At 39.5% G+C, this 16,579-nt stretch overlaps 1 protein-coding gene and 1 non-coding gene across 5 annotated transcripts in view; one reads left to right on the top strand and one right to left on the bottom strand.

The window, feature by feature from the left end:
* The first annotated feature begins 2,471 nt into the window (after positions 1–2,471).
* Positions 2,472–2,575, top strand: LOC147916305 (U6 spliceosomal RNA). The gene has a single exon (XR_015553291.1). It is a non-coding gene; the product is annotated as a U6 spliceosomal RNA (small nuclear RNA).
* A 5,596-nt stretch (positions 2,576–8,171) lies between these two features.
* WIPF1 (WAS/WASL interacting protein family member 1) overlaps positions 8,172–16,579 on the bottom strand; it is a 116,356-nt gene continuing 107,948 nt past the window's right edge. For all 4 annotated transcript variants that reach the window (XM_014784635.2, XM_087435408.1, XM_014784634.2 and 1 more), the window contains 3 exons: positions 16,203–16,415; positions 15,349–15,462; positions 8,172–11,253 (listed from right to left, as the gene is read on the bottom strand). In XM_014784635.2, the coding sequence (XP_014640121.1) occupies positions 11,198–11,253; positions 15,349–15,462; positions 16,203–16,415 (383 nt within the window). In that variant the 3' untranslated portion in view covers positions 8,172–11,197. The remainder of the gene's footprint in view (positions 11,254–15,348; positions 15,463–16,202; positions 16,416–16,579) is intronic.

Below are 16,579 nucleotides of genomic sequence, written 5' to 3' on the forward strand. Positions count from 1 at the left end.
CAGCATGGGATTTTTGTGGTATCTCCACATTTATTAAGCATGCTGCCTAAACCAGCATTTGGGACATTAAGAACACTGGAAATTCCAACTAACCAAGGGCTGAGTCCCACTGATGGCACTTGCTACATTTTCCCCAGGTGGCATGGTGCAGGCACAGCGACTTTGGGGCTACCCCTCCAGCAAGTTATGAACACAAGATGGAAAATGATAAATGCATTCTTCAGTAGCGGTGGTCTTTCTACGGTCTCTTTCTTCTCAAAGCACTTTCCCAGCAAATAGCACTGCTAACTAAACCGGCTAGTGAGTAAACCGAATGAAATACAGTCATGCGTCATTAACGACAGGGATACGTTCTGAGAAATGTGTCAGTAGGCGATTTCATCGTTGTGTGAACATCATAGAGTGTACTTATACAAGCCTAGATGGCATAACCTACTACACACCTAGGCCATACGGTACTAATCTTACAGGACCACTGTCGTATATGCGGTTGTTGACTGAAATGTCGTTATGTGGTGCATGGCTGTATGTTAAAAGTCTCCGTCCAAACCTACTCAAAGCCAGACAGAGGAGGCCAACTAAAGTTCTCATCACCATCTCCCAACACCCTTTGTTGTTTGATCAGCATAGTTTCTCTCTGTAAGACATTAATGATTCCCAAAGCAGCTTTAAGAAGTTTCTTTATTATATGTGAAGTGATTGAAAACTGCCAATCACGAATCTGGCAATCCCCTCTCATGAGCTTAAAGACTGTTCTGATTACGATAATTACATTTTTATGAATATCCTACCTAGAGAGTAACAATTTTACTATGTCAGACTGCACCACACAAAGATGCATCAATTTCATCTGCAATGAAAAATAGAGCCTAATAGCATAGTTATATTTATATGATAGTCAAACATCAAGATGCAACATAAGTACTTCAACTGAAAGAATTCTGATCATTATTTAACCTTGAGATGATGATTAAGGGTGAAGGCTTGCCAGCTTTCATGAATTATTTTTTCATGATTTTCGCTATTTTGATTTGATTTTTAATACTCCATAATTAACACTTATTAACATTTGGATTCCACCCCCACCCCCCATGATATGTGGGCAAGGCAACAACAAAAAAGATTAATAGATATGATTAATGGTCAAAGGGACAGAATTAGGTAATTATAAGACGTAATTATGTTTCAGGTACAACAGTGCCATGCCAACTGGTTTTCTATTTAGTCAGCTAAGTTTCTTCAACCATGAGGCAAATAATGGACACAGTATTTAGGTTTGATGCTATAAATACATATTAGTTTAATAGAAAGAAAACTGTTCATTATTACAGGTAGTGATCAGTGCTGCTCAAAAAGTGTGGTCTGAGAACCAGCAGCATCAAGCACCACCTGGAAGCCTATTAGAAATGCAGAGTCTCAGGCCTCGCCCCAGACTTGCTGAATCAGAATCTCCAGCAGTAGGGCTCAAGACTCTGTCTTCCAGGTGATTCTCTGAGGTTTGAGAACCACTGCTCTAGTGTCTTGTAACTATGTCCATCGGCTGCAGTGAAACACTGTGAGCATGGAGACTGCAGTCCCAGCAACACTGTAGTATTCCCGATAACTGCAGGAGTGTGCGTTCCAGGGGAGCCTGAGTGAACAGGCTGTTTTGGTCAAGTCCTTGAGTCCAGGGGTTCCTCTAACGTGGATTTTCTCTTCTCTTTAAATCTCCTAAGGTCATAAAGCATAGTTCTTTCCCATTCTAAACCAGTCATAATTGTTAGTCCGTCCTGCCTGGTTGAAGGGATGTTTATGATACCCTTTATAATGCCAAAGGATTTCCACCACGCTGAATCCTTGCTGACCCTTTCTCTCTGTTACAACCATTTCCTTAAAGTCATCTTGAACTGCTTAAAAAATTTTATCATCCAATATGATGCTCTTCTATATTTCTTTATGGCAGTACCTGTGCTGTCATCTTTTGATAGCGCTACGGGTCAAAATTATTTACCAGAACTGACCAGAAAATGGTATTGAGAGAGTCTACACATTGTGAACACACTTAATTCAAGAAAACACGGTAGAACATACACTTAGTACAGAGGGCTGATACTCTCTGCCAGGACTGTGCAGTGCTGTCATTAGATAATGTTTTTCTGGCTGAGAAGGTAAGGTAGCTCTTAGCATGAGAGAAATGTATCACAGAGTTTGGTAATAGACAGATAGATAGATAGAGATAGAGATAATTTCTTAAGGAACGTATTTTAGAGACAAATAGCATTCTAATGAATCAGCATGCAGGGGGCAGTGTTACGTGGAGTAAATGAGTATGACAAAAAGTGAATGCCATATTATGACTTAATCTCCACATTATTTCATATATTCTATCCTTTTAAAGGCCCAAATGCAAGAATAAAACCTCAGAACAGTGATTCTGAATCTGAATGTGTGCATCAGACTGACCTTGAAGCTTGTTAAAAATACAAATTCCCGTGTTCTGTTCACCACATATACTGAAATTTGAGCAATACAGACAAGATTAGCATGGTCCCTGTATAAGGACGACATGCAAATTTGTGAAGCATTCTGTATTTTAAAAAAATTCCCTGGGTTACAAGAGATGTTTATTTTGGTGGGTCTGAGGTGGAGCCCAAGAATCTGTATTTAATAAGCACTCCAGATGATTCTGGTGCAAGGGGTTGAGAAACACTGCAAATCTAACTGAGAAAGACGAGGAAAACACATGTGAGTGTGAGGCAGTAAGGCTCAATCAATTTCACAGGAGTTGTACCTTCTTTGGATCCTCGTGATGCATTATTTCAAGCTTTGAATAGCACATGTACTCTGCCTAGTCCTGAAGTTGTTTGTGTACTTGCCTCAGTTGTTTGTGTTCAGCCCCCAAAAGACTGTAAGCTCCCTGAAACACGGAATTATATGGTACTTCGTGTCTTCAGCTGGACTCAACCCATGCTTTCTGATTATTGAGAAGGTGCTCAATAATATTTATCAAATGAATGAAGACAATAAGGGTAAAAATGCAATTCAACGAGTGTGATTGAAATGGTCAGAGAGGGTTTAGTCTTGGTCCCTTTCACAGACGAGCTGTGAGACCTTCGAGTCACTTCATCTCTCAGTGCCTCAGCGCTGCATTTGTAACATGGAAGACCAGCTTCCTCCTCCTTCACAGGGCTGCTGTGGGGGAAAAATGAGGTAATGTGTGTGGAAATGCTTTGAAATTGTAGAGCCACTCATTTCAGTGTTTTTGAATATGACTGTCTTGTTGCTTTAACCTCATTTCCCCTGTGAATGCGTGCTAGGTTGTAAGACTGAGGCAAAGAACATGAGGTTTACTTCTGGCTATTATGGGAAAGCAATCCTATTATTTGGAATTTAATAGAACCAGATGACTTTTCCAACTTCAAGGAGAGTAAAAAATAAATTCAATACAAAAATTTATGATACGAATGGAAGAAATACCCCACAAATAATGGATAGTACAAAGGAAGGGTGACATTCAGGGGAACAAATTAATTATTCACATTATAGTTTGACTCTGAGATGCGGACTTTCAGAAATCTAAGTGTTTAACGAAATGACAGCTGAATTTTAGTGCCTCCCCTGAGATCACCTTAAAAGAAGATGAGTTGAAAAGTACAGATATAAAACATCCCTTTAAAAACCTCAGGGTAGGGATTATGACCACCCCTCAAGCTCTAAGGAACCAAGAGACAACGTGCCTCAGGTGGTAAATGCTGGCCCAGGGCTAGAACCGGTCCATAAGCCCAATGAGGAAAATAAGGACAACCTAGTGAGTTTTCCATGAAGCTGTATTTATTCACTTGAGCCTACTGTCTTTTATTCTAAGATTAGGTCTTCCCTTGTTTTGCCTTATTAAAATGTCCTTGCTTTTATGAAATGTCAGTATTTTTTAAACTGGCAGAGGAAGTTGACAACGATATTATGACTCCTCATTCAAATTTATTTACTTGAGTTTGAATTCTGGATCCATTCAAGGCAAGTGGCTTGAGGCAAATTTCTAATCCACTCAGGCCTAAGTTTCTCCACATGCAAAGTCACAAAGATTAACAATAACATATGCAATAATATTTGTAAAGACCTTAGCACAATTTGTAGTACATAGTAGGTGATCAATAATTGGTGGTGGTGATATGAAAAATAAAGACAATACGTAAGTGTTGTCATCTAGATAAGTAAATTAGGTAAAGCATCTTGATGGTATAAACTTACTGTGTTGACACTATGCTTTAGATATATTTTTCTGTTTTTCCATGGCGGCCTCATTTGAGACCTATCTATGCCTTTGCTCCAAGAGTAAGTCTATTGGTGCACCAAGGGGGAATTTCCCTTTCATGCACAGAGCCAACCAAGCAGCCCTGTGCTGGTGGTGAGGAGCATTCCAAAACCAGTGGTAGAGTGGGTTGTGCCTACTGGCTGAAGGTCTTCTCAGATCTAGAATTTAAAATAACACCTTTGGTTCTAGGACTAGCACTTCCTAGTGTATAAAGCGTATCTTTTTCTTTCCAATGCTTAATCGTAGTTACTCATCAGTGTGTGTTGAAGGTTTGAAGGAATAAATGTAAAAATGAATCTCAGGGAATATGATACCCCCATTAAGCATTAGGGTTTTCCCAATTATCTGCTGCTATTTGTTTCAGGGATCTATCTGAAATAGATAGCATTTTGACAGGTGACCTTTAACTTATTAACTTGCTAAAAAGACACAAAACAGGAAAAGGCTGGGAATTCTTCACGACTAAAACACATTTATGTTATGTCCATCGTGGATATTCCAGGTGTTCTGGCAGCATCTTCCTGGTCAAGTTTTAGGCTAAATTTGAGCTTGATGTCTAATAACGTCCAGACTTATTTCCTACACACTTCAAAGATCTACATGTTGTCCTGGATGAGTCATATTGTGGGGCCTTTAACTGACTCTAATGCGATGTGGGCTGTGCAATGACTGAATTATTTTAGAAATATCTACAGGCCACTCTGGGAGTACAAAGGAGGCAAACACTTGTGCTGTCTTATATTTGTCTAGGATTCTCATGTCACTCTTATGGGAAGCTGGTGGCTTAAGAAAGTTTTTAAGGCATCTATTTTGACTGAGTTCTGCATCAGAGCTGGGGAGGGCAAAAATGCAAAGACGATCCAGGCTTTATGGGGTCTGAAGCTTTAGACAGTTTAGATTGCTCTATTTAAAAAAAATAATACAAAATCATAAATAAAAAAATTAGATATGAAAGTGAATACTTAATTAGAAGGGATCCTTGCAACCTGAGGTCCCAAATCTTGAGCTTCATCAACTTCCTATAAAAGTGCCTCTGCAATGCTGGAAGCAAAATTTTCAGAAAGGGAATTTGTGATAGAATGTTGATGGACGGGACATTTCCAAACATTTACCAGTAGGCGGACATGTATGTATATGCTAAATGTATCTCCAGAGATAGACATTAAGTGCCAAGTCCGCAGTGCGGAGGGAAGAGGCGCTGTAGGGAAGACGGGAGAAGGGGGTCACTCTAAATTATTTGTCCAGGAAGCCTTCAGTTAATTGGAATGTTTAGAGAACTGGGAATTCTCTTTTTTTTTTTTTTTTAATTTTATTTATTTATTTTTCCCCCAAAGCACCAGTAGATAGTTGTATGTCATAGTTGCACATCCTTCTAGTTGCTGTATGTGGGACGCGGCCTCAGCATGGCCGGAGAAGTGGTGCATCGGTGCGCGCCCGGGATCCGAACTCAGGCCGCCAGCAGCGGAGCGTGCGCACTTAACCGCTAAGCCACGGGGCCGGCCCAGAACTGGGAATTCTTGAGTTTACTTTTCAAATCAATCAAAACCAAAAAGACATCATTTATTGGCAATCAAAACTTTTTCTAAAAAAAAAAAAAAAAAAAAAAGAAATTGATAAAAAAAAAAAAAAAAGGCGGCGTCCCATATAAAGTGGAGGAAGATGGGCACAGATGTTAGCCCAGGGCCGTCTTCCTCAGCAAAAAAAGAGGAGGATTGGCGGATGTTAGCACAGGGCTGATCTCCTCACAAAAAAAAAAAAAAAAAAAAAAAAACTTTTTCTAAATACGTTTTTTTTCAATTTTATTGTAGGTTTAAAAAATGTAAAAAAAAGTCAATCAATGTACTTCGCCCATTGAGATTAAAGGAGAAAAGGAAGCAAATAATTACTTAAGGAGGGAATGATCAAGTATTCACTTCCCTGCTTAATAGAAAGTCCTCTGTTGCTTGGGTGACTGAAGTTGCACCTGTTCCTGGTGGGAACAGGGGTGTCGGCCTCCTTAAGAGCCTCTCAGAGGTCATGTGACTGATATAGTTGTGGTGGGGACACTGGTTTGATTGGGGGGAAGCTGGCACACCGTAAGTGCTGAATAAGAATTTATTGAGCGGAGGAATGAATGAAATGAATGACTCCAGTTTGAACAAATGAGGTCAGTTTTGAAAGCTATTTTTATTCCTAAGAGTTTTCTAATTAAATTTTATCAGACTTTTTTTTTTTTTTTTTTAAAGATTTTATTTATTTTATTTTTCCCCCCAAAGCCCCAGCAGATAGTTGCGTGCCGTAGCTGCACATCCTTCTAGTTGCTGTATGTGGGACTCGGCCTCAGGATGAACGGAGAAGTGGTGCCTCGATGCGCACCCGGGATCCGAACCCGGGCCACCAGCATCGCAGTGCGTGCACTCAACCACCAAGCCACAGGGCCGGCCCTATCAGACTCTTTTGAATGCACTGAAAATTCCTTCCTGAACATGGCCGAGATTTGATGGCAGAAGGATTAGGATTGAGTGCCTGACATATGCCAGATATTTTGTTTAACGTTTTGTATATTTATTTAAGTTTTGTAACCATTTTGCAGTTAAGGAAACTAGAGCTCAGAGGGCTTAAATAATTTGTCGGTGGACTCACAGGGAGCAAGTGGCAGAGGCAGGATTCAGATCCAAGTTTGTGTGTCCAGGGCTCATTCTCTGACTCCATAACTTGTCATTTGGCCTTTTCTTTCCAGCAAACGTGAAAAACAGAGACAGAGACTTTAGCTAGAGGTAAGACGGATTATAAAGAAGGGAGTGCGGTGGGGTGAAAAGTCATACGACTTGTCCCTCGGTAGTATGTGATCTGGGGTCTTAAATTACCCACTTGTAAGACCAGAGGGCTGGACTAGATGATCTCTGAGTGGGGTGACCACATGGGCCAGTTTGCCGGGACAGCCTGATTTATACCTGCTGTGCCAAGGCAACTATCATTATTAGCACCCCCTTCCACTCTCGAAAGTGCTCATTGTGGGTCATAAATTCTAAGGCTGCTCTCTATATAAGGTTGTTTCCAGGTCTTCATTTCTGTGACTTCACACTGAATCTAATAATTTCTTTGCTGACTGAAGTGACATGAATTTTCATTTTCCAGGCCTGTGAGTTATACCTGACAGCACGTAAGGTGACCTTTGTCTAGAGGTTGTTTTGCATTTCTGATACGGATATTTTTTCTGCTATTGCCCCTTTCCTTTACAAGTACACTAGCAAATCCCCTTCTAGTCAATTTGGTTCCAGTTAATTTGGGAACGTTATATAAATATTTGTTTCCTACTTCACACTAATAGTGGCCACCACTTATCGAGTGCTGAGAATAAGTCAGGCCAAGTGCTGAGTGTATTATCCCATTTAATGTACTTATTAATGATGTAAGATAGTTACTCACTTTCTAGATGAGGAAACTGAGGCTTAGAGAAGTGACTTGCAAGTAAGAGATGGAGGTAGGTTTTCCTACTCTATTAATCGTTACACTATATTAAGATATGTACACACACATAGCAGATAATTTAAAAAATTATCAGGCCTCCTAAATTCTCATTGGCCTTTCCTATATTTATCAGTGTCAAGGCTAGTCTTTGTAATCTCACCTCCCATTGCTTCCACCAACCATCTCTGCCTTAGAGTAGAAGCATCTGCCCTAAGTAAACAGACAACAGATTTTGACAAAGATTCAGGTTCTCAAGAAAAACAAACAAGGGATTAGAAAGTAAAAGTGATGAATATTTACTTACTTCCATGGACTTTCTTCTTCTTTTTTTTTTTGAGTTTGTCTTTCTTTACCAGAGTATAAAACAGAAAACAGACACTTGCTTTTTCATTTATATTTCCATAGATAACACTTAAATAAAAACCACCAGTTGACACTCATCATTCTGCTTTTATTTATTGTCTGGCTAACTTACAAAGACGCAGATGTCTAGAGTAGACTCTACCCCACCATTTAAACTATCCTGATGACATAGATAACAAAATGTGCATATTTGCATAGTGCAGTGGTATGAAAAACATTTTTTTCTTCCTTTACAGTCCCTGACTATAAACAGGGAAAAATTAATATCATGCCAAAAAATTTTGGGCACTTTAACAATCATCCCATCTCTGCTACTAAAATAACAAAATTGATATTACAAGTTAAAATATAAAGACCTAACAGTTTTTACAAATATGCAAATAATCTGCTAATACTTAGACATAAAAAGTTGATTTCTTCCAAATCACAAAGTAAGGCACCATTGGATTAAACATTTTTTCTCGGCTTTTACTAATAAAATGCATAGTGAAATAAATACTGAACACTGAATTTTAATACTGTAATACATTTCAATATATAATGGTATGTGAATGTTAAAATACTGTATTGCATCTTGAATACACTTATCTGGAAATTTTATGGAAAAAAACACATGTAAGCTCTGATTTCAGGAAAGAAAATATTCATTTTTGTGATTTGCCATAGTTGAAGATTTTAGCATAGAATTTACTCAGAGTTTTGGATGCAATTAGGTTGCTGACTTTCAAACAAAGGGAGTAGGTGTATTAATAAACATTCACTTAAAAAATACATTCTAACACATCTCTATCTTGGATGAATAGCAACTTTAAGCTGTGACCCTGTTTCAAACTTTAGAATGGTACCCTCATAGTTGGGATATATAAGGAAATTGGCAATTCCCCCTATCCCTTACAAAATTCAAACCATTTTCTTTGGGTCAGACTTTTCTCTGCCGTATTTGCTTGGAAGGCTAAACTCCATCTTTTCTAAAGTGAGTCGTTAGGCTTTATCATAGGGATTTTTATCAACTGTTGACATCTGATCAAAGAATCCAAATAAAATGACGCTACTATTTTACCAAAATATTAGAGATTGAAAAAAATTTTTGAAAATACTTTGCCAAGCTCGTTACACCTTTGTATTTCTTGTTTCTTTTTGGGTAAAGGGCCCCAAGTGACTATGAAAGACAGATGAAGTAGAGGAGAAAGGGGGAAAAAAACAAGTTCTCTAACGTACTAAATCTAGGATTTTGGCAAGGAAAGTTACAAAAATACAATATATTCAAATGGGCAACTTCATAATTTATTAGACATCCCACTTATTAGAACTCTAAGTTCTTTTGCTTTTATATAAATGAAACAATTATTTATTCTATAAATAGGAATGCTTCTTTCAAATTTTTCTTTGGATTGATTTCTTGTTAGCATCTCCCAGTAATACATGAACAATACATTGAAACCATGATACAAAGTTTAGGTAGATAGACATATACATATGTGGCCATGTGCTTTTAAAAAATAAGTAATGGTAACTTTAAACATCATCAACTATATAAAAATCTAAATGGAAATATTTTTTTTCCAACTCTATAGCTAGATTTAAAAGTCCCAGTAAAGTTTTGTAAACAAAATCATACAAAAAAGGCAAGGCTGGCTCTTCCCTATGGTCCTTTCATGGAGCTTAATTTGCATAGATCCAAGGCAAATGATTCTCCGGGAAGATTCAAAACAAATTCCTTCCAATTTCCAGTAGCAATCTCTCTTTCTCTCAACTCCATAAGCATCAGATTTAGATTAGCGTTTTGCCATCAAACTCAAATCTGTTCCCTTCTTCCGCATTTCTTGTTTGCTACCATTCCCTGACTTTCCCCCCAGCTACGGAGCCTACAGCCTCCCGCCCTGAGGAGCTAGCTGGGTGGGAGAGAGAAGCTGCTTCCAATGCTAAAGGCAGGAGTCCAACTGACAGGTGAGCCCCAGCCAGCTGGTTCCGAGCCCCCGAAGCCCCAACTGGCCTTCAGTTTCTTTCCAATGGCTTTATTCCACGTGACTGTAAACCCTATTAGATCAGTTGCTGACCTGGGAACTGTGAAGCAACACTTGTATAGAGATATTAAGGGAAAAGGGAAAATAAGGGAGCAAAATCTAAGGTCAAGATGTCTGCCAAACAGGGGGTCGGGTCCAACTTTATTTTTGGTTACCTCTTGAATTGCTAAAGCTCATCTTGCCTTTTTTGTTTTTTATACAAGAGGTTTTTGCACTAGCGTCCATCTTCTAGACCTGTGCTGTCCCATATGGTAGCCACCAGCCACCTGTGGCTATTGAGCACTTGAAATGTGACTATCCAAATTGGAGACGTTCTCTAAGCATAAATTACACACTGGATTTTGAAGATTTAGTACCAAAAAAAGAATGTAAAATATCTCATGAATAATTGTTACATTGATTGCAGGTTGAAATGATAATATTTTGGATGTTAGGGTTAAATAAAATATATTAAAATTAATTTCACCTATTTCTTTTCCTTTTTTAATGTGGCTACTAGAAATTTTTAAATTGTATATGTGGCTTACATTATATTTCTATTGGACAGCTCTGTCCTAGAGCTTTCCTCAGACTGTCAAAGACCGGACAGCCTGTAACTGCAAAAATTTTATGTGAGCCCTCATGCAGCAATTTGCTTAAATGGTCTGTGGTTCATAGAAATAGACAGCAGGCCAAGCTGCAAAAAAAGGCCAGGAAGCAAACAGCTATCAGGGACTTGAATATTATAGTCTGTAGCAAATAAGCAGTCAATGCCTGAATTTGGTTGGTTGAAAGCTGCGACGCAATTCCTCTCTGCCTACTTACCACAAAAGCCTATCGACCCCCAAGCAGCCGACACTGGTGGGCTGTAGCTTAAGCAAGCAATAGCTTTGAGAATATACACAATATAAAAAGCTAGGTGCGTTCCTTACTGCATTCCCACCCCACACACACATATTCCCACGTCACCCTCCCTTCTTCCCTCCTGCCAATATGAAGAGGACAAGGGAAGACGGGAGGAAGATGTGCAACTCTCCATAGCAACCACAGAAGTAGCTCTTGGGCTTGAGTGGAGAACAGCAGGCAAGGATCACCTCGGGAGGGGAGGAAGTGGTGGGGCACCCCTTTCTCTTCGGTTGGATCCACCTTGATGAAAAAATAGACAAAATACAAATTTTGGTTAGAAACCTTATCTTCTCACTGTAGAAACTCAAGGATGGTTGCAAAAGTATCCACTACCTCACTCTCTATGACCAAGGCTGTAAAAAACTGGCACATGTGGATGAGAAGTGAGAAGTGAAGGAAGCAAGTAAGGATTTGAACAAACATTACCAGAGAAGGATGACCCACCACTGGCTACAGAGTACTTGCACAAAGTTAAGAAAGTTAAAAAAAAAATTATTTTCTTTTTATCACAAACGTAGTATGTGTTTATATAGATTTAGAAAATATAGATGAGTAACAACAAAACAAAAACTTCACCCATGCTTGCACCACCCAGTGATAACCAAAAACATTATTTGCATATTTTCCACTTGTTTTCTACATATAAATTTCCCTCCCCGCCCCCCACAACCGGATCATATATAGTCAGTTTCAAAGTCATTCCTCTTTACAAATATAGTTATGACACACTGCCTTCTATTATATAGGCATACTACAGTCTATTTATCTAATCAGTCCCTTTTTGTTAGGCATTTAAGTATCTTCTAATTTCTAAACAATGCTTTTCTGACAGTAGCCATCTTAATGAGTGTGAAGTGGTATTTCATTGTAGTTTTATTTGCATTTCCCTAACGATTAGTGATGTTGAGCATCTTTTCATGTGCTTATCGAACATCTGTGTATCTTCTTCAGAGAAATGTCTGTTCAAGTATTCAACCCATTTTAAAAATTGGGTTGTTTTTTCATTGTTGTTGAATTGTAAGAATTCTTTATATATTCTGGATGTTAATCCTTTATCAGATATATGATTTGCAAATATTTTATCCCATTTCAGGGGTTGCCTTTTCACTCTGTTGATAGTGTTCTTTTAAAAATGATGCATATTTGTGGGCTATCAGTGCACCATAACCAGGTTTAAAATCCATTCACAATTTTTCAAATTCATTTGTCCCACACACATTTTTTTGAGGCTTTTACAGGTGTTGGGCATGAAGCCGGGTGCTCAGATGCTGTGAGCATGTCTACCAGGGACACATGTCAATTGAGTAGGTCTGCTATGGCCACTGCTCTGAGACTCTGGTGGGCTGGCACAGATTCCTCAAGCTGGCATCTTGACAGCGGCCCTAGTAGCCTACTTAGGTATTTCTGAGATAGAACCAAACCTCTGAGCAAGGAGAGGAGTTAGAGGAAAACACTGCAGTCCATTACCTTGTCTCTTCCTCTTACCATCCCAACCAAGTCTTTTCGTGGGCAGGATCTGAGGAAAAACTCATTTGGATGTAAACCAGCCACCTGTCATAAGGCCTGGACCATCAACTGACACGCAAGTGGTTAGCAATACGAAGACTGGCCTGTGCACAGCTGTAATTAGGTGGCACTGCTCAGGGCTGTCTGGGTGCCCTACCAGGCTATGGGCCTCGAGGCCAAGGCAGCTACGGGAGCAGAATAAAACCACCCTAGTACTTTATTTATTTTTGTTAGAGAGATGATCCATTATCACTATAAAATATTAAACGTGCATAATACTAGAAATAGTTAAAGCAAATTTACAAAAACACTTTTGGGGAGCAGTGGAAATTAATTCACCAACTTAAGAAATAATTTTAAACGTCTACCATGTTTCAGGCTCTGTGCCACTCGATGAAGATGCAGTAGTGAGCAGGACATAGTTCTAGTCCTCAAGTTTTGTATAGCCTTAAAGACAGGAGGATGGGGGAGGGAGTGTGTTCAGCTATAAATTAAAAATCTAGAGGGGGTTGGGGGGATGGTTCTGTTACTGACTTAAATATACAAATAATATTTAAATTAGAATAAGAGTGCTTATAAGAAGCCAGGAAAAATTATTTAGAGTCTATGTAAACAACTCTTTAAAGTGAATTCATTTATTAGTGCCCAAGAGAGAAGAAAAACAGGCTGTACTCTTATCAGATAGAAGCCCCTCTTCTGATGTAAACACACACACACACACACACAGTATATGCATGCACACATAAACACAGAGAGAGCGAGAACTCAAAGATATTTGTTCCACGTGAAGACTTATTTTTCATCAAAAATTTCAACGACAAACTCTTGCATGATAATTTTGTTATAGTTATACCTTTTTTATTAGGCATCGTCTAGGAATGCAATATTCCAATAAATGAGTTTTTCCAGGAATTAAACTTTTCCTTTCAAGCAGCAGTATTCTGTTTACTTCTGGCATCTGTTCATGGAAATTTTCCTAAAATAGTTTCTAATTCTTTGAATTCTTCAACACAGGCAGAAAGCACAATTTGACCTGTTTTTTTTTTTTGTGTGTGAGGAAGATTAGCCCTGAGCTAACATCCATGCTAATCCTCCTCTTTTTGCTGAGGAAGACCAGCTCTGAGCTAACATCTATTGCCAACCCTCCTCCTTTTTTTCCCCAAAGCCCCAGTAGATAGTTGTACGTCATAGTTGCACATCCTTCTAGTTGCTGTATGTGGGACGCAGCCTCAGCATGGCCAGAGAAGTGGGGCATCGGTGCGCATCTGGGATCCGAACCCGGGCCACCAGTAGCAGAGCGCACGCTCTTAACCACTAAGCCACGGGGCTGGCCCTGACCTGTTCTTAATAATCCGGTAGAAACATCTGGAATTGTCCTGTGCTGCAGTACACAGCACAACTCTGTGTCCCTATCTCCTCCTTTGACCCGAGACTGCCACCTATCACTTCTCCCTGAAGTCAGTGATTTTGCTTCTAACCAATCTTAACTGCAGATGATATTAATCTGCTCTGAGGCTGGGAACCAACCAACCAAAAATTAACAACTGTGTGTTAAGAGTCAGTAGGCTCCGAGTATGTGTAAGGAGCTCTACTAGGAAGTGAGCACAAGGTTAGGGACACTGTGACAGTTCCTTGACATGCTCAAACGCTTTTTCTCCACACATTTCTGGTTCAAGAGTTTGGTTCTGAAGCTAAGGCTGGTGCTAATTCTTTCTTCTATACACTTATTGTTGTGAAATACCAGTTTCTCTATTTCCTCTTCTTGTTCACATTTTTTTTAATAGGGGAAAAGTGATTTACTTCTTTTTTTGTTGTTGCTAAAAATTTTTAATTTATTTCTATTAAAATTTTTTTGTTGTGGTAAAATATATGTAACATGAAATTTACCATGTTAACCATTTTAAGTGTACAGTTCTGTGGCATTAAGTACACTCACATTGTTGTGAGACCATCACCACTGTCCATCTCCAGAACTTTTCCATCTTCCCCAGCTCCAACTCTGCACCCATTTAATACTAACTTCCCATTCTCCCTTCCCCACTGTGATTCACTTCTTTATGGTAGCATTACATATAATAGCAAAAAAACAGAAACAATCTAAATGTCCAATAATGGTAAACTAAATTATTATATGCTGACTTGATGGAATCCTGTAAAATAAAAACCATGTGATAAAATAGGGAAGGGTTTACCAAGCAATGTTATATAAACCCTACTGCCAAAAAACTGTATCTGTAATTATAACTATATAAATTAATCAAAATTAGATGGATAAAAACTAGAAGAGAACTTGGTAAAATGAAAATATCTGTTATGTGGAGAGAGTATGGGTATACTTAACATGGAGAGATTATGGATATACTTAACATTTTCATGTAATGCTCTGTGAAGCTATAATTAAAACATATTTAAAAGATCAAAGCAGTTACAGTGAGTTTTTGTTATAATTAATAAGACATTTTCCCAGTCTCAAAACTAGCAGGAGTAGAAGATGGCTCTATTTGTGCCATCTTAGGAAGATCAAAATGGAGAAGGATTGTCCAAATAGGCAAGAAAATAAAATTTAATCTACTAGCAAATGAAAGGTATTTAGCACTTGTCATGACATGTTAAAATAATCGTTTCTCATACGCATTCTGGATGTCTCCATTCCCTCATCGCGTGCAGAAGGGGAGTTTACCAGGGTTGAGATGGCTCCAAATCCAGGAGTGATGTCTCTGAAATCTCCCCACTCCAGGCAAGAAGCCTGGACATCCTATACAGCCCTCAGTTGTATGTACCCCAGGCTACTCTAGCATGAAGCCACCACAGCCCTTGCAGAATACTCACTTCGGCTTTCACTTCTTGCCAATTTACTGGGATAAGTTTTGGCTGTTGGTACGTATGGCTCTGGAGGTGGCAAGTCAGAAATCGGATGGAAGTAGAATCTGCTTTCCCACTCATCTGAGGGAGAGAACAAACAGTGTCTTCAGTAACAGACAATCTGCTGGGAAGACTTATGTCACGAAAGGCACCGAATGAAGCAGAGAGAGAACTGCAGAGATGGCTTCTAGTTTTATGTTTAGAAGTTTAGAGAAGAGCTGGAAGTGCTTCTAATGTCACTGATCAGCACCTGGATGAAATATCCTGGTCTGCAAATCAAACCTGACGAGTCCAAGTGATTTGAATGAGAGTGATGAGGGCCCAGCCAGGCCGGCTCAGGAGCTGGGGGCTGAGGTTTGGGACACCTTTCTTAGTAACTCCTCCACCAGTGGAAGGAGTAACTAAGACCCTCTGATGACAATGGCAGAGGTAAGCTACTTAATGCCTGCAGCCATGGGGCCTCTTGCCTACAGCAAACTGTTTGGAAAGGTAGGCAAGAAGAAGGTAAGCGACAAAAATGGTTCTTTTCAGAATTCTGGAATCTCTGGAAAGTTAACCAAAATGAGACTTAAACAAGGAACAGAGAAAAATGATCTGCTTTTTGGGAAGTGGAGGAAGGGGATTACTATTTTTAATTTGAAATCACGGTGGGCCCTAAAATGGTTAGGCAGTTAGACCAGAGCAGTGCAGTGTGATAACAACGAGGGTCACACAAACAAGGAGTGTTAATGCAGACACACAAACAACAACACAATCAAATCTGCCATTCAACTGCTGCCCTGTAGCTTGTACGTTTCCAAAGAGCTGGGACCACACCTCACCTTCACAGGAAGAGTCTTGGAAGCCGTTTCTAATTGATGTTGATGGCGGAGGTGGGGGAGGCGCCCCAGTTCCAGGCCTGTCTGGAGGAAGGGGAGGCCTGGGCCCACTCCTGGGACTATCTACTACACTCCTGGACGGCAACTGAGGAGTGGCAGGCAGGGCCCGAGACGTGCTGCCATTTCTGCTTATTGGAGGAGGCGGTGGGAGAGGGCCTGGAGCAAAAGAAAAGACAACATTCAGTGCAATACCTTACATCCTACATTACTATTATCATGGTCACCATCAACACGTGATTATTGAGTGCCTGCTGGATACATGCCCTGTCCTAGAGAATATGGAAAAATGGTGGAGACTTCCTAGGAGATTTAGCTGAAAA

Source organism: Ceratotherium simum, chromosome 9 (assembly GCF_057802395.1).
Source record: "Ceratotherium simum simum isolate JZ-2026a chromosome 9, ASM5780239v1, whole genome shotgun sequence".
NCBI classification, from domain to species: domain Eukaryota; kingdom Metazoa; phylum Chordata; class Mammalia; order Perissodactyla; family Rhinocerotidae; genus Ceratotherium; species Ceratotherium simum.